The sequence below is a fragment of the Melanerpes formicivorus genome, unplaced genomic scaffold, assembly GCF_026170545.1.
Source record: "Melanerpes formicivorus ecotype bairdi unplaced genomic scaffold, bMelFor1.0.p_v2 SCAF_8, whole genome shotgun sequence".
NCBI classification, from domain to species: domain Eukaryota; kingdom Metazoa; phylum Chordata; class Aves; order Piciformes; family Picidae; genus Melanerpes; species Melanerpes formicivorus.
In genome coordinates this window covers 16233563-16252230 of record NW_027142360.1, presented here as the reverse complement: position 1 = coordinate 16252230, position 18668 = coordinate 16233563, and the positions used below count along the sequence as shown (strand labels likewise).

At 39.7% G+C, this 18668-nt stretch overlaps 1 protein-coding gene across 2 annotated transcripts in view; it reads right to left on the bottom strand.

Moving 5' to 3' along the window:
• WASHC4 (WASH complex subunit 4) overlaps window positions 1-18668 on the bottom strand; it is a 41828-nt gene that overhangs the window by 10827 nt on the left and 12333 nt on the right. For both annotated transcript variants that reach the window (XM_068142298.1, XM_068142299.1), the window contains exons 8-27: window positions 18538-18580; window positions 17930-18033; window positions 17224-17344; window positions 15183-15306; window positions 14954-15081; window positions 14117-14277; window positions 13315-13441; window positions 11895-12020; window positions 10533-10640; window positions 9634-9780; window positions 8512-8591; window positions 7577-7682; window positions 6626-6742; window positions 5523-5691; window positions 5252-5406; window positions 3905-3979; window positions 3037-3141; window positions 1878-2012; window positions 953-1061; window positions 179-245 (exon numbers count right to left, since the gene is read on the bottom strand). In XM_068142298.1, coding sequence (XP_067998399.1) covers window positions 179-245; window positions 953-1061; window positions 1878-2012; window positions 3037-3141; window positions 3905-3979; window positions 5252-5406; window positions 5523-5691; window positions 6626-6742; window positions 7577-7682; window positions 8512-8591; window positions 9634-9780; window positions 10533-10640; window positions 11895-12020; window positions 13315-13441; window positions 14117-14277; window positions 14954-15081; window positions 15183-15306; window positions 17224-17344; window positions 17930-18033; window positions 18538-18580 — 2307 coding nt within the window. The remainder of the gene's footprint in view (window positions 1-178; window positions 246-952; window positions 1062-1877; window positions 2013-3036; window positions 3142-3904; window positions 3980-5251; window positions 5407-5522; window positions 5692-6625; window positions 6743-7576; window positions 7683-8511; window positions 8592-9633; window positions 9781-10532; window positions 10641-11894; window positions 12021-13314; window positions 13442-14116; window positions 14278-14953; window positions 15082-15182; window positions 15307-17223; window positions 17345-17929; window positions 18034-18537; window positions 18581-18668) is intronic.

Below are 18668 nucleotides of genomic sequence, written 5' to 3'. Positions count from 1 at the left end.
ATGGCAGTGATTGCACAGGTCTGGATTCCAATACTGGTTTTGATAACACCTCTTAAATGAAGGCATAAAAATGGATCTTTCTGAAATTTATGGAGGATGGGTAAGAAGCTAGAGAGTATCAGTGTGAACAAGGAGGAAAAGTATAAAAGAGAACAAATATCAACATTTGTGGAAGTACCTAATCGCACTACTGCAGCAGTGAAGTCCACCAGATCTTATCATTTGTACATATCCCATAGCATTGCCTTTAAAAACAAGAGGAAAAAAAGAGAAGGAAGTTGTAATTACTTAAATACACACACTCTTCATAACCCCTATAAGCTCTGACACCTAAGCTGCCATACATTCCTGGCAAATAAATTGTTCTGAAAGTCAAGTTGAAAAGAGAAGTTACACTGAATCCCAGCATCAAAAGTCTCTGTAGAGAAATAAAACAGAAAGGCATCACCTAACAAGGTCAGGCTCACTCTTGTGATAGTGTTAAATGCTAAAGAAAATCTTTCCACTGGCCACATTAAACACTTGCGTGTTCAAATCAGCCCTGCACACCTACAGCATCATTGGCTGGAAATATCATTGTAATGTCGTGCATCACTCCAAGCTACTTCAGCTGGATATGTGGCCACGTTCTGAAATACATGATCTTAAGAGTACTATTTTTTTTACTAGGAAATACATTCAATCTGGTTAGAAGTCAGTTCTGTAACATAAATAACTTAAAATGGTAAAGGCATCTATGCAGGCTGTAGCTTTATTTCAGATCAAGGCATGCAAGGGTGATTTCTGTGTAATTAGATGAGGGTATTTATTTCACATGGGGTACTGCTGCTTTCCATCTGACTAGACTTAAATCTAGTCTTCTAGCCTCAGCTAAACCTTCCATTGTTTGATGATGAGGATATCTCTTCCATGTCATAACCCTTAGAATGTTGTTTCAGGTAGCATTTCATACCAATCTGGCTTATGAGTTGTCTGAACTGGTCAAGATAGCTCTGGCCATCCGGGGTTATTCCAAGTTTTCTGATGCCACGGTTGAATTTCTCTGCTCTTTCAAAAGGATACTAGAAAAACATTTTAGAAAAATGTGTAAGCACAACGATCCATCTGCAATTATTTACTTTTTCCATCATGACAAAACCATTTGCAGTGTACTCCCACCTCACACATCTACAGGTCTACAGCTTCTTTTCTTATAAGTTATACATGTGTCTGTCTACATTAATTCACAAAAGTAATTTGGCTGAGACAGTTCTGCAAGCTAAGAAGTGAAACAGAAGTGTTACTGTGAACAAGAGACTGCTCCTAAAAGAAATAAACACTTGACACACAGTGTGTGTCACAAGGAAGCTGGAAGTGCGTTTTACTAAATACATTGTCTCTCACCCAGCACGGAAAATCATAGTCTGGTCTCCAAGCTGAACAAGCTTATGATTCAAAAATGGCAATGCTTGAGCATGGTTTGCGTCTAAAGTTCCAAATCTCCAAGAGACCATGACTCCATCACATCATTGTTTTCAGGTCACTGAGAAAATTATTTTATCCAACCTCATATTTAGAAAGCAGTCAAAACAGATCCACAGAATGGTTTAAGTTGGAAGGGACCTTGAAGATTATCTAGTTAAAACACCCTCCACCATGGGCTGTGTCATTTCCCACTAGACCAGGTTGCTCAGGCCTCATCCAACCTGGCCTTGAATGAAACAAAGAATCCTTAATACAAACATTTCTAACAGCACCTTTTGCTAGGACAAAAGCTGCAGCTTTGTCTACAGACACACACTTAAATAACAGGAACATTACAGGTCAGTGCACCCTCAGTCACGGGAAGGCAGCACTTTTTTGCCAAGGTACGTTCAATCCTTCAAAAATTACTATACCTTGTGATCATTCTGATCCTTGACTTCCCTGAAGAATCTGATGTCTTTGATAAGCCTGGATTTGATATGTTCATCATACATAAACTGGCTAAAAATATAAAATTTTTTCCTCAAAAACTGGTATGTGAAGTTCACCTAGAAGAAAAGAAATTAAAAAACTGAAGACAGTTTGCAAAATTACAAGCGTGTCTGGCAAGCTGTTCTCAGTAGATTATTCAGCATCTTGTACTTGGTTCCCTTCCATTTGTCATTCTCAACTTATCTTTTTAGTTTTGCTTGTTTAGGAAGGCCTTTGCTCTTCCAGGAAGGGCAGAAGGACTAAAGGACAAGTAAGTAAGAGGGACTAAGGGACTAATGACCTTCCCTACACAGCCATTAGTTTATGTCTGGAATACCCTATAGATAACCTTTGAAAGCAACATAAACATTTCAAGTCAAAAAGGGAAGATGAGCACAACTGTCTCAGTCAAGTTGTGGAATTTGTATTACCTCCTGACACATCTTTTCACTTCCTCAAAGCTTTCTGAAACACTTAGAATCATAGAATCAATAAGGCTGGATAGGACCTCACAGATCATTGAGTCCAACCTGTCACCCAAGACCTCATGACTAACTAAGCCATGGCTTCAAGTGCCTTGTTCAACCCCCTCTTGAACACCTCCAGGGATGGTGACTCCACCACTTCCTTGGGCAGAACATTCCAGTGGCCAACAACTCTTTCTGTGAAGCACTTTCTCCTCACCTCAAGCCTAAACTTCCCCTGGTGCATCTTGAGACTGTGTCCTCTTGTTCTGGTGCTGGTTGCCTGGGAGAAACTTAGAGCATGCTCATTTAAGCAGGCAGCTTAGAAATAAAAGTATTTTACTGTGCTGGTTTGGTAAGCACTATTCATGATTACAAAAATTCAGAGTCCCACCAGAACATCTCTATCTTCTGTGATGTGCTTTCAGATGTCTTCATTAATTTTTACGTAGCAACTGGAATCGGCATAACTCTCAAAAGACTGTGATGTTGATCTGTGTTGTGTCCAACAACTGATTTATTAATACATTATTAAAACCATACAACCATGTAAACCGTTAGGGAGATGCAAGAGCTTGGAGGCTTTTGTGCACTACCGAAAAGAAATCAATCCAACAGTGGTGCAAAAGATACTCACTGTTGTGTTCATGATTCCTGTTCCATGAGTCCGAATTGAATTAGCAATATGTCGGATATTGATGGTGTTCAGGTGTTTGTTATTACTTGTTCTTTCAATGAAGATCTGGGAGGCAGGAAGGGAAAAATAAATTGAGTCTCTGATAAATTATTAGTCTAGGTAGCGACTACCTTATTTCTGAGAGAAGCTAGTAACTGTTGACTGGGGAAAGAAGCAAGAAAATACAGCGCACGTACAGTAGATTTTATCTGTTAGGTTCTATTTCTACAAAGTGGTGATTCAACTATTTCAAGGCAGATGTTGCACCCAAACTTTCAATATATTGAGACTACATCCTACATTAATCGGCCTAAACTCTTTTGGCCCAAATAGATACCATGGACATCAGTTCCACTGCTGAATTATGTGCCATGAGAAAAAGTACTTCCTTTTAAGGAAGCCACTCATTTCATAATCAGCTCCTCATTCTCACATTGTAAGAAACCACAAAAGGGTGTTCCCTGTACACACCCCTATCATTCACTACTTTACCTCCCTGATAACCCACTTTCAGATAATCTTTTTCCCCAATTTGAAAAATCATGTACTTGGTACACCCTTACGTAACAGCCAGTTACTCTAGCTTCACTGGAGTACTTGACATCAAGTGATCCTGGTGGCACACCATACTCAAAGTATGCTTACACAGCATTCTCTGAGACCTATTTACAGCATCCCCCAAGATATTTTTTCTAGAGTAGCAACAGCTACTTTACAGCTTATTATTAGGTATGTACAGCTTGGGGGCTTCGTGCTTGTGTATTACTCTATACTTCTCAACCCTTTCAAACCAGAGCCACACCCAGGAAGAGTGCAGGATATACCTTACCTGATTATTCAGATTGTAGAGGTAGCGGGATACAAAAACATGAATATTCCTCATGATTTCCAAAACATCCAGACCCTGAAACAATATTATTTTTTGAGATTATGATAAAAATTCTCAAGAACTAGTGGCATGCCTAAGCAGTGCAGAAATACTATTTCTGTAGGTACTTCAAATTATTTTAGAAAGCAATGGGTTTGCTGCAAAGAGTGAAGACTCTCCCAAGATTTTTTGTCCAGTCTGTAAGCCAATGCTTAGAGGAGAAAAAAAACAACCCTCAGCTTACATTTTAACATGTACACTTCTGCCTATTTTTTTCCAACTTCCCCTGAAAGTAAGGAGTCCTCCAGTCCTTCAATCCTCCACAAGTCCCAATTAAAAAACAACAAAAAAAAACCCAGATTCAGCTGTTCTCTGATTCTAAGGTTATTTTAAGTCTTGTATTTGAGACTTCTATAGACATATAGATTTCTAAAGGCATATAAACTTCTACAGAGACATAAGCAACTACTTCAATCTCATATTGTTTCAAACAATCTGTCCAGAAGTTTTGTATATATGATAGGCTTTACAATTGTTTTGTTTAAACGAGTCCCCTCACTATCAATGTGCTAATTAATCTATAGACTCTCTTTCCAGTTGTGCCAATGATTTCACCAAGATTTTTTCTGAAGCTGGGGGCTATGGAGAGTGGAGTGCCTTTGTTTTGAAGCAAAGCTCATGACAGAATTTTTGTTATGAAACAATTATTGTGAAATTATTTAACTCTTTATAACAGTATGATGGCCAAATGGAATCATCAAGCCATTTAGGCCGGAAAAGACATCTAAAGTCCAACTTTCCACCTAACACCTCCATGATCACTAGACCATGTCCCAAAGTGCCACATCCACTCTTTTTAACATCTCTGGCCATGGTGACTCTGTCATCATCCTGGGCAGCCTGTTCCAATACCTTACCACTCTTTCATTAAAGAAATTCTTCCTAATATCTAAACATCCCCTGGCACAGCTTGTGGCCATTACTTGTTATCCTGTCTGTCATTAGTGACCAGGGAGAAAAGCCAACACTGGCCTCACTACAACCTCCTTTCAGGTAGCTGTAGAGAGCAGTAAGGTCTCCTCTCAGACTCCTATTCTTCTGCCAATAGAAAGCCAAAGCTTATTTCATAAATTTTATCTCACAAAACGAACGATACAAGTCCAACGAGAACTAACTGATAGCCATGTTATCTCCAAAGGTAAATAAAGGTCATAGCCCAGAAGTCAACCAGAAGTTAAAGGTCATTTTTTCCAAAGAATTCTCTAAACTTGGGTACTGTTTGTAAGTGAACAAACAATATTCCTGTACCTGTTCCAGAGTCTGGCTGGGAAGATGTGCTTCAGTCATACTCAAACCATACCGCTGAGTTGCTAGGTTTCTCATTTCACTGTAGGTGGCCCAGTCATGAAGAGCTACAGTCGTTAAGTTGTAAAAAGTCTTGTCCAAATAGTGCGTCACGTAGGCTGAAAACACAGAACAATGAAATAATACCCCTATTTAGCTAGGGAAGTGCACAAAGAAGTGAAAAGCGTGCAAGAGAGATGAAAGTAATGGAATGAAAAAAAGAGTAACTCCTCACCTTTTATGTCAATGAATCGATTGAAAAAGCGTATTGGGTTCAGGAAGAAGAATTGAGCTAGGTCCTTCAGACCGACTCTGAAGGGGTTTCTGTCATCGAGCTTTAAGTGTGTATGAACTGATAAGCGCAGATCCTTTTCTATCTCTTTACATAATTTGTCCAGCAAGTGCTATTCAGGGAAGTCAGGGGAAAAAAAAAAGTCACATTCAGTGTCTGCTTACAACATTCTCTTAGCAGAGCAAATCTCTCGATACGTAAGAGTGATTAAACTAGCGAAGACAGCTTGGCTGTGGGCAGGCTATGCAAGTTACAGTGAAACAATACTTGGGAATCAGAAAGATATATTTCCTGTGTTCTAGGCCACAACAGCAAGAAAAAGCTACAGGGCTCAGAGCAGGTAAAGGTTTAAGCACCTAATGCTATTCTATACATTACTAAGACTTTCACATAAGACTTTAACACAATTTAAACTTAAGTATTCCCTCTTAAGAAGAACTAGGCTTAGGGCTATCTATCTACATAACAGTAAGACCAAGAGAGCCTTACAATAAGCCATTTGGCCTGATTTTCTGCAGACTAGATAATGTTTGGTTTTGAACTAGTCAAAACAAAATGAGTTGTTCAAAGGCTAAAAACTAGGACTTGTGAAATCTAAATTCACATCTTCTCTCTGCCAAACATTCTTCGTAATTCTAGATAATAATTCACTAAAGAGGCCACCCACATTTACAGAGCTTTCACTACTAAAAGCCATGCATATACACTAGGAACAGTAATACTTATTTTAGGCATTCATACAAGCAGAAGTTAATCTGACAAAAAGCACTCCTCTGCCTGCACAGTCAAATCTATACCTGAGGTTTTGCCAACTTACATAATTTAGAGCGCAGTATTTTCATGCTCCCAGTCACCACAGACACCATTAACAACAGGTCTTAAATAACCAAGATTACTAGTATATGCTCTCATTTTATTAAAATACACTGATTTTGAAGGTCTCTGAGCTATTTTTATAGATCATATCAAGTTAGGTACAACAGGTGCTGGCCTATAACACATTCAAAGCATAATGTTGCCTTTAATTCCCATGCACAACACATTACCTCATTAAGCACTTCCATGATTTCTTTGTCATAGCATTCCAGAAGCACCTCATAAGATTCCAGGTGTCTTGCATGCATCATAGCAGGTACACAGTCCCGTAGTGCACTAAACATATACTGAAAAAACACCACCCTGTTATGCTTAACCGACAGATAGACAGACATGTCAAGAGCTTCTCAAACAGTGCTAAAAGCTAACAGACAAATCAAAAATTGTTTCTTTTCCCACTTATATTAAAAAGAGACTTCACAAACTCTATTGAAGCTTTTTGTGCTTAACATGATCCTCTGGAATATTCAGTTCCTACTGATCCATTTACCAGAAGGTCATAATTATTAACTATTTCCTCTAAATTATTTACACTATATTAATTTTAGTCCTATAACTGACTATGGCATGCACAGCACTGAAAGAGATCATTGGTTTTTATTTGAATTAGCATGCCAAAGCAAGATTCACGTCTGCAGCAAATACCAGATACATCAAAGAGGGGAGCAAAGATGGAGGAGGTGGAAAAAGGTACAAGAAAACTATCCCACACAGCATCACTGAGCACAGTGATACACATTCTAGAAATACATAACCATAATGTGAAACATCAAAAGCCTTTGTTCAACTCTAGCAAAAGGTGCTCATTTCAAATTAGAACGCATGAGGAGAGGAACAAAGACACACACACACAGAGAAACCCAGAGTTAATAGCAACCTGGGAGTTTTAGGACAATCTAAAGGACAGTTTAATCAGATTTGGAGTAACGATTGCTTTTACAGCCTCCAGATGGAAGAGAAATTTCTGACTCAGTAGTAATTCTTGCCTGGGTTTCACTTCACATCCCGCCCACTGACAGCTTTTTCCTTAACAGTTTCAAGTCTAAGCTTTATCGTCTCCTACTCTGAATCCCTCCCGCTACAGTATCTTGTTAAACCAAGCTGCTAACATTTTTACTTACATGCAGTCTAGCAGCGTCAACTGCATTTTCATACACATCATCTAGATAGATTGGAAAGATCGCTCGATGCCAATATAAGAAACAACAGTCACATTGTACTCGAACTCTAGAACACAAGATTACTTATTAGACAAAGAACTGGAAGAAGCCATTCTTCTACACCAGTGATATTTATTTTAGTGCATTTAAGCTGAAGACGATTGCTTTTCAAGCCAAAGTTTTACATGGTTACTTCAACGTTCCAGACACATTGACATTCAAAAGAAAGTTCTTTAATAAAGAACTTTTTATTTCTTGTCTTCCACAGGCTATTTATTTCTAAATAAAAGGTACCTGCTTTAGAAAAATAGTTTACTCAGCTGCTGAAAGAATTAAACCTTACATAACAGCAAAACTGTAAATAGCTATTTCCTTATTGCAAGCAATTAACAGCCAAGAAGCCAAACATACATTTTAAGTTTCTCCTGTAAGTCAAGAGAGAAACAAGCCTCTCCTGATACAACTTAGGTACAACCTTATCCCAGGAATTCACTTGGCTTTCAGATGGCCATCATTATGTAAAACCTGAGTGTCCACTGAAACTGTAGCAGCAGTAAAACATGAACTAACAGCCTCACCTTCCAGACAGACTGGTATTTACTCGTAACTTTTGTGTTTGGGTTAAGAACATGACTTTAGCTTAACATAAAGCCAAGTCACCCAAAAAACTGACAGATTTCTAGACAGAGAAAAGAGTTAGCTAAGTAGCAACAGTTAGGTAAAACAGAACTTGCTAAAAGACCAGTGAGCTTCAGGCTTAGCTCTGGAATTCTTTCTGTATGTCCCATGTCTACAATACAAGCAAAAATCACCATCAGCATGCAGCTACCAGACTTTATAATTTGCAAGGCAAAGATCCAGCTCTCCAGTGATACTTATTACATGCCACTGCTTACCGCTCTGTAAGTTCACTGATCAGGTCTAGTTTCTTCAGAACTAACTGAAGGGGAATGAGTTCTTCATCTTTAAAAGTTTTCTGTGCAAATGGAGGGAAAAATAAGAAAAAAAAAAAGACAAGATTATATTTTTGTATAAGTTACTGCACCAAACAAGTCAAGGACATGGTGACATGGACAATGGCACTGAGTGCACCCTCAGCAAGTTTGCTGATGACACCAAGCTGTGTGGTGCAGCAGACATGCTGGAGGGAAGGGAGGCCATCCAGAGGGACCTTGACAGGCTGGAGAGGTGGGCAAAAGCCAAGCTCATGAGGTTCAACAAAAGCAAGTGCAGGGTCCTGCATCTGGGTCGAGGCAATCCCAGGCACAAATACAGGCTGGGCAGTGACTGGCTGGAAAGTAGCCCTGAGGAGAGAGACTTGGGGGTGCTGGTGGACAAGAAGCTCAACATGAGCTCTCAGTGTGCACTTGCAGCCCGCAAAGCCACTCAGATCCTGGGCTGCATCAGGAGAAGTGTGGCCAGCAGGTCGAGGGAGGTGATCCTCCCCCTCTACTCGGCTCTGGTGAGACCCCACCTGGAGTACTGCATCCAGTTCTGGAGCCCCTAATACAAGAGGGATGTGGAGGTGCTGGAGCGTGTCCAGAGAAGGGCCACAAGGATGATCAGAGGGCTGGAGCACCTCTCCTATGAGGACAGACTGAAGGAGTTGGGGCTGTTCAGTCTGCAGAAGAGAAGGCTCCGAGGTGACCTCATTGTGGCCTTCCAGTATCTGAAGGGGGCCTACAGGAAGGCTGGGGAGGGACTTCTCAGGATCTCAGGTAGTGATAGGACTAGGGGGAATGGAATGAAGCTGGAGGTGGGGAGATTCAGGCTAGATGTGAGGAGGAGGTTCTTCACCATGAGAGTGGTGAAGCACTGGAATGGGTTGTCCAGGGAGGTGGTTGAGGCCCTGTCCCTGGAGGTGTTTAAGAGCAGGCTGGCTGAGGCTCTGGCCAGCCTGATGTAGTGTGGCGTGTCCCTGCCCATGGCAGGGGGCTTGGAACTAGATGATCCTTGTGGTCCCTTCCAACCCTGAATGATACTATGATACTAAGGACTGGAACAATCATGGCACTTACCATCTGTGTTCCCACACTTAGTGCTAGGGAAACAATCAGTCGCCGCTGTTTTGTACTTGGCCCATTGAGGGTGTTCTCAGCCAGCACCAAAGCAGAGAGGACATCCAGGCGTTGCTCACTGTACTTCTTATCAGAAATTACTCTTTTCTTGATAACAAAAAGACACAGAAATTCAGAGAAAAGTTACCTATGTCCAAAAGCAATAGCTTGCCTCTTCTTTCCAAAGCTTCTGGACTTGTCATACACTGAGTATTTCTGCAGACCAATTGTTTGCATGCAACTGCATGCCAATTTTAGGACTAAGGTACATGCAATTTAAAATGATAGATGATATGATGATGCCAGATACAGAAATTGAGATTATAGCCAAATAAAATCTAAGAGGTGATATCAACCCTTTGTAATTCCACTACCAAATGTGATTGTGGTGGTTTGGCCCCAACTGGGATCCAAAAGCCCACCAAAGCCTCTCTATCACTCCCCTTTTCATATGGGCAGAGGAGAGGGGAAAAAAGAGGCCCATGGGTCAAGACAAGAGCAGTTTAATAAAGTGAAGGCCACGTATGGAAGGTAAGAGGTAGGAAAAGATCAGTTTGTGAAAATCAGTAGAAATCAAAACTGAGCAGAACACAAGAGGAACATCACAAGAGATGCAGTAGTTTAGAGGAAGAGAGGAATCATTCTTAGTCAAAACCAGATAACCATCTATGCTGTACAGTTTCCAAGGTAAAGCTCTGAAATACTGTAAAGCTTACATACCTGTTGATCATGACAGAGCACTACACTACAGACTTTGCAGAAGGAAGCAAAATAATTTTATACCAAGATTAAAAAAAACACACCACACCAAACCCAAACCTATCCCAGTAAGATTAATTATTAGAACTTGGATTACATACCTTGGCTACAGAAATAGAATGAAGAGCCTGATACTGCAGATGCTGAGAGATGTGTGTCACAGAATCTGCCACCACCATACTTCTTCGATAAAACATGTGTTCTATTGCCTAGAGTCAATCCCAAAACACAACAGATCAGGGAGTTACTGAAACTGTTGCCTTTACAATTTGGCTTTATGCCAGCTGACTCATCCACGCTGCTACTACAGACTCTTTCCATTTTGTAATGTATTGTCAGAAGCAGCTGCAAGTAACCTTTAGACACTAAGGATAATCATTCAGGAGCATAAAAAAAAAGTTTCATGACTGACAGGGTTTGTTGTGGTTTCTTTGTTGTTTTTAAAATACTACAGTTCTGTTCATCATTGCTTTCTAAAGCTATCTCAAAATACAGTATCTTCCTTCTGGAAAAGTACCAGGAGAAGTGTGAAGTGCTGCACCTGGGGAGGAACAATCCTATGGGTGTATGCACCAATATACTAGGAGTCATTCAGTTGGTAAGCAGCCTAGCAGAGAAGAACTGAAGAGGTCCTGGTGGACACCAAGTTGAACAGGAGCCAGCAGTGTGCCCTTGCAGCAAAGAAGGCTAATGGTGTATCCTGGGCTTGCATTAGAGGCAGCAATGCCAGCACCTTGAGGCAGGCAATTGTTCCTATCCCTTCTACTCAGCACTGGTAAGGTCACACTTGGAGTATTGTGTTCAGTTCTGGGTTCCTCAGTACAAGACAGACATGAACGTGGTGGAAAGAATTCAGCCAAGGGCCATGGAGATAATTTAGGGGACTGGAGCATCTCACACATGGAAAAGGCTAAGAGAGCTGGAACTGTTCAGCTTGGAGACAAGAAGGCTTGGTGGGGACAATCTTACCAATACAAATACCTGAAGGGAAGATGCAAAAAAGATGGAGCCAGGCTCTTCTTAGAGGTGGCCAGTGACAAGACAAGAGGCAACAGGCACAAACTGAGGTTCCCTCTGAATATTAGGGAACACTTTCTTAGTGTGAAGGTGACAAAGCACTGGCACAGGTTGATTGCCCAAGGAGGTTGTAGAGCCTCCATCCATGGAGATACTCAGAACTAATTTGGACACAGTTTTGGGCAACTAGCTTTAGTTGGTCCTGCTTGATTATGGGGAGGATTGAGCAGCCACAATGATTCCATGACATCAGTTAAGGAATCTAGTTAGAAGTTACATAAAAATCTGTTCTAACCTCCCAGATTGCCTCTAATTAAATTCAGTCTTGAACAAGAAGCCATCCTTACTATCTCAGGGATTCGGGTGGGTTTTTTAACATGTGATGTTTGATCAGTGTTCTCTGTAAAGGCCTATATGAAATAAACAGTTTTCATCCAGTGACCTACCTTTAGAAGTTCCACAAGCCTGCACAGAGCTTTCACTGAGGTTTTGGTCATAGGTTTTTGCATTGACATGTAGAGATTCATTGTAGTTTTAATGATGGTGCTAAGACTGTATGCATAAAGAAAGCCCTAGAAATAAAATGAGCACAGGAGAGAGAAGAAAAAAGAGTAATATTTTCACAACATATCAAATGAGTCCTCTCAGTTATCTTTCAACAGTGACAGACAGCTAACTTTTGCCTCCTACCACCAGAGAACCTACACCTCCACCCAATCAGAGAGCCTGGGATCACAAAGCTGAATGAGACACTTTTATTGAGCAAACATTATGTAACTGCCTATAAGTCCTTAAATAATTTGATCGTTAACCTCTTCTAGAGCCATTAAAATTAAACGTAGGTCAGTGAATTAATCACACAGTAGGACTAAAATGATGAGTTGATTTACATAAAGCCTCAGAGGTCTAAACTCCCATCCCCAAAAAGACAACTTATCACAAAAGCAATGGAAAATGTCCAGATTCCATGGATTAAATACACTGAGAGTACATAGCCATTTCTACACTTTCTAAATAGAACTGTCCATACCATAACAAAAGTAATCATGGTGTATGCTAAGCTTTAAAATACAGTTACATAGAGCATGACAACAATGTTATTCAACTGATTTCAAAGGAATAGCAGTAATAATAACAAAAGCAGCTAGGGAAATCCAGTGAGTGGTATAGGAAACTCAGTTCACTACATATAATATTTGCAGTAGACTAAAAATTTTGCTAAGTATGAGAACCCCAGATTCTAGTTCATCTACATGTATGTCTTAGGTATGGAAGATTCAGGATCATGCTTTTATTGCACACCTAGTCTCATCAAATTGCTGTCAGGCAGATAAATAGATACTAAAAACCCAGCAAAAAGTAAGTTCAGAAATAAATGCATCTTACATTAAGACTACATGCTGTTAGTAGGCCAAAAGAAAACCAGCTGCCTCGGAACGCAGTAAGATTCTTGCAAAGTATCATCACTAGGCAAAGCACAATGAAACAACACAAAAACCTTTACTGGAATTATGTATTGTGCTAAATCAAACTAAAGTAGACACTGGTTCAGTCCACCTTAACATACCTCATGACTAACTCAAAAGGAAAACAAAACCCTTTACTAGAGAGGAAAAGAGAAATAGTCAAAAGTTTAGCCACTGAATATTTAGTCAGATTCACTTTCCCCATATGCCTCAGAGAAAGACCTTTTACTTACAAGAGCAGCTACTGGGCATTTAAAGTTTTAGAAGAATCCCCACATTGTAAATTAACACACCGATGATCACAGAACTTCTGTGATTTCTTTCTACGTTTCAAGAACTTGCATCAAAACACCAGTTTGCTGCAGGATCTGCTGCACCACCACATTAAAAGAGGGCACACCTGGATGAAGACATTGCAGCGGTTAGAAAGATCTTCAGCAAACTTATCCATGCGCTGCTCCTTTGACAAGATAGATTCCATCTTTGTCATCCACGAGCTCACAAAAACATAATAGGATTGCATGTCTCTGAAGGAGGAAACAAAGAATGTCGTTCACTTCAAATAAGAGGAGTGTGGAGGATTTTCTTTTCTCTTTCCACAGCTAAAATTCTTGCAAGGGAAATAATTGAAATCCTCAGTCCCCCAAACAATAAGCCTCCATTCCCAAAAGTATCAGAACCACATACTCATTTACATTTGAATTCTCTATAGGTAAGGATTAATTACTCTCCAAATTATTATCTGCATACCCTAAAGAGTCAAAAATCACTTATGTTCCAAGAGAACAAACAGCCCTTTGAATGATATCTATATATGACTTTAAATTAAAGCAGTAAATAAAACTGCTAGAAAATGCTTTTAAACACTAGAAAAAGAGTCGTACACTGAAGTTACTTTTTTCCCCTCCAAGACTGACTTTTTGGTATATATATATAATGTATAACTTGTCATTACAACAATGCCAGACTGGACTGCACTTAAATAACATCCTTCTCCAGAAATTAACCTGCTTGGATTACATCAGTTGTGATTAAATGTAATCATCGCTTTTTCAGCAACACTAGCACACGTATTGCTGCAGCGAAGTGGAAGACTTGATTAGCAGCACTACACAACACACAAGTACACTTCATGAAGAAATCCATGCATTTATAAACTTATTTGCCAAACAGCACCGTGAAGGAGTATTTAGTAGGCTTACTTGGTAAGTGACTGTGCCTTCTGCTGTAGGAAGTTCTCCCTTTGTGTTTTAACTGCATGAATACTTTTCTTGTCCAGAAGTTTGGCAGCAGCTGGTATCTTCTGTATCAGAAAGTTGTCAGCAAACCATACAATGTTAGCAGTTAATGTGATGGCAGGTACCTGGGCAGGGGGAAATAAAGAAAAGGAAGGAAAACATTACAAAGGAGCAACTAACACAAGCAAGTACAACAACTACTATGCCACCATGCACGTTTCATTTATTTCTTCTGAACCATAACACAATTCAGTTTTTCTGCATAACTAGCTTCTACAAGTATTATGTTTGCGTTAGAAAAGGTTTCTTGACACCACAGGCAGGGTTATTATCACTCTTAGTGATTCTCAACAGTATAATAGCAATTTTTTTGTAACACCACCTGATATGAAAAAGCCTCAGTCACCTTTGGACTTACGATGTCTTTCAAAGGCATGTTTATAAGCACAGTCAAAACCCACAGTATTTGTTCAGTCACAACATACTCAGATTTCGAACCGTTTTTATTCTCAGTGCCACATTAATCCTGAGAAGAAACCTTTTAATGGTAATTTCAAGTTATTTCACCACACTGCAATGTGAGTGCACAGGTTTTAAGACCATGTTTAAATGAAAAAAGGGCTGGGGAAGAAACGATAATAGGTACAAAAAAATTAATTCTGTCTTCAGATTTGTTTCAGGAAATTATGTGGGGTTTCTCCCAAGTCTGTGCTATGCTATGTAACCAAGCATATTACCCAATTCACTACCAGAGACTCTTTTTCCCCCTCTTCATTATTGACAAAAGAATCAAGCACTCACCTTTTTACAGACATCCAGCAACGACTTGTAAAATTTCTTGTCTATAGTCCGAAAAATCTGAAAATGCAGTACAAAGAGGCCACAGATGCCCACGAACTTATCTCTCTGGTCAATTTCTGAAGGTTCACCTGCAGAAATACACCTTTTTAGAAGTCTGCTCCCACACAAACAGTACAAAACTTCAGAAACAGTGAAGCTGGCAGGACAAGCCTGAGCACGTATTACCTACCAAGTTTGGCTTCAACATTTGCAAAAGCTGTGCGAAGAGTGTGAGCAAATTCCTCAGCAAATGTGCTGTTCTTCGACACTGAAACGCCACCATTTACAGAATCAAATTGTTGCTCTATACAGCCCTGGGCAAAAAAGGAAAGGAAAAAAAGCACAGTGATAACGCTACAAATTTTGGACCTTAAAATAATAATGATTTCCCAAGGGTAAAATACTCCAAGAGCACGTTGATTTAAGACTACCTTGAAGTTAAACTTCACAACATGCACAGTTTTAACTAGACTTAAATTGTTATAATAGCCAACATTCAAAACCTCTCTTATACCTAATATTCAAAATTATTATTTACTTCATACTTCTGTTAAGAGGCATTTTAAAGAAACCACTTGGAGTGAGTGATAATAAACTAGATGTGTATTTGCATTAGAATCCATTAATAACCATTAACTAAACAAGATTTCTGGAACGAGTCCAGAAAAGGGCAACGAAGTTGGTGAGGGGCTTGGAACACAAGCCCTATGAGGAGAGACTGAGGGAGCTGGGGCTGCTTAGCCTGGAGAGGAGGAGACTCAGGGGTGACCTTATTGCTCTCTACAACTACCTGAAGGGGGGTTGTAAACAGGCAGAGGTTGGTCTCTTCTCCCAGGCAACCAGCACCAGAACAATAGGACACAGTCTCAGGCTGTGCCAGGGGAAGTTCAGGCTGGAGGTCAGGAGGAAGTTTTACACAGAGAGAGTGATTGCCCATTGGAATGGACTGCCCGGGGAGGTGGTGGAGTCGCCGTCACTGGAGGTGTTCAGGAGGAGACTTGACAGGGTGCTTGGTTACATAGGTTAGTTGATTAGGTGGTGTGGGATGATAGGTTGGACACGATGATCTTGAAGGTCTCTTCCAACCTGGTTTATTCTATTCTATTCTGCAAGTCCTTTGTAGGATGTATTACATTAACTTTTAGTGCAAAACCTCATACCACTAGTGGTGGTTTAAGAAAATTATCAAATCCCCACAATAGTGAAAAACCAAAGAGAGACACTTCAGATTTTCTAAGGATACCAGTAAAGTGTAATCAAATTGTACTTAAGAATATTTTCCATTCATTTTTATAAGGAAGGGGCAATTCCAGGACAGGAGAGGAAACTTCCTGAATGAACACCAGACAAATCCTACTGACAAATCCGACATATAACGAAGTCTTTGCACCAATCTAACCAACAGAGAAATTTAAGATCAAAAATAGATAGCTGGTAGTAATGTTCTTTGAAAGATTAAGCCAAATATTCATTAGTTATTTATATACAATTTCACTTTTGGAGGCTTTTACAAACCAAATCATCTTCCCTGGGCCATTTAAGATGTAACAGTAAGAACTGAGCAACCGTCTTGTTCAATTGACTCTGCTATGACCAGATTCAGCAATGCTATATCCTCTGCCCACTACCACAACATCTGATTTCACTGCCTCAAGTACACACTTTTCTATAAATAAATGGTTTCTTGTATCAACACACTTAAGTTAACTGTATTCAAAAAGTAACAGCCCTTCTCATCTGCCAGTACACCTGCATCTTTCTGTGATATACGTCACTGAAGTGGTACCTAATGACAGCGACCTGTTTCATATGCCAGGAATGAGACAAAATGTACAGCAAGAGGTCACAATTAACATATTTTTGAGGTGACTAACTAACAGCTAAACCAAAGTGGGCCTATGATATGTAAGCCTGACCACTATTAAAATATCTAGTGAAAAAACAGACTCCCTGGTAATACACAGTACTAATGCCAAGGTTTCTGTGAAACAGTAAGCATTAACTGATACCATTCAAAGCCTGGCACAGTTCTAGCACATGAGAAGAGCAAAGGAAGGATCTTACAATAGAGCCTTTCTCCCTCCCTGCCTGCCCCTCACCCCATGCACAGATGCAAGAGCCAAATTCACACATCAATGTATCTGGAACAAACCAAAATGAAAACAAACCAACCATTCTAAAAAGTGTTACTTTTGTTTCTTCTGTCATACTGGGAAGATAAATTTCATTACCTGAAATATCATCCCATCAAGGAGCTGGCATTCCAGTTTTAACAGTAGCTTTTCAAATGGCTTCAGTTTATCTTCTTGAATCCCAAACTTAGAAGGGTTGTGATGGACGGATTTGAGCAGCCTGTAAGGAGTGTGTATGTGGAACACACGTACAACACAAAACATGCAAACAGTTTTGCCATGTCCTGTACTATTTTGATAATAGGCTTTAATTGCCCACATCTGTGCACGTAAAAAAAAGGCCACACAAAAAACCCACAAAACCCACTAGGTCTTTAAAATCCATTTGCATTTGATTAACTCCCACTTATTCAGGTGTTAAATGAAACAGTTTAACAAATTAACTAGCTTTATAACTGTTGACTCTGCTTAAATCTGTATGCCCATTCCCATGATCAAAACGGACCAAGAGTCTTAGATAAGTTCTGTACAAAATCAGATTTGTAATTGGATATATTTTAAATCTCACCAGCCATTACTGTTTGTCCAGATGCTTACCATGTATTGTAAGTGTAACATTCAGCACCTTCAAGACTTACTGGTGCTTTTAGGAGGACACAGCAGGAGCTCAGTCCTGCTCTTCATTGAGATGCCTGAAAAACTCTTGGAGCTACCACAATCCATGTTCCCACACCGACTGTCTTGGAATAAAGACACCTGCACTTTTTATGTTGTGGGAGTATTTTTCACACCTTCAGAGACACACCTCTTATACATGGTCCAGTGATCTTTCAGAGTGGCATGATTGTCAATGATTTCATCCAGAGTGATTAAGACCATAAGCAACTCTCCCAAATGTTCATACATTGCCTGTTTAAAGAATTAAAATAAAGGTAGTTATTGAATAGATTACTGCAGTCATTAGTAGCATATACAATTTCAATGAAAGTCCCTTCCAATGTATTCTCAGCCAACAGGGCATCAGGTACAGAGTTAAACTGGTAGCTTAAAGATGTAGTATTTCTTGTAGTGACATAAGGAATGTCAGTTTGCCTGCAGGCTCTGCTTTGAGTTCACTGATCAATTTCAACACTGACAGTAGGATTTTTAAAACTCTCTACATGCAAAAGCACATATTGCATACATTAAAGGAGCATGCAAACACATTTCAGCTCAGAAAGCTAGAACAGAAATTGAGATACTAGTCCATTCCATATAAAGGCCAGAAAAAAGCAATTAACAAAACAAAAACTTGAAAGTACATTCCAGATTGAAAGTTGTAATTGAAACTCACTTTCTTGCTGCTTTTCTCTGGATTAATGATCAACACATACATACATAGACATAAGCAAAAGGGCTCCAAACCATTCCCACCTGAAAATGAACTCCAGATGTCTCTATAATTTTAGGTGCAGTCCTGTAAATAAAGTAACTATTTCAGTACTTTTTTAATCCTTAGAGCAGAACATATTTATCAATTCTGTATCATGCTGGCCTCTTTGTTT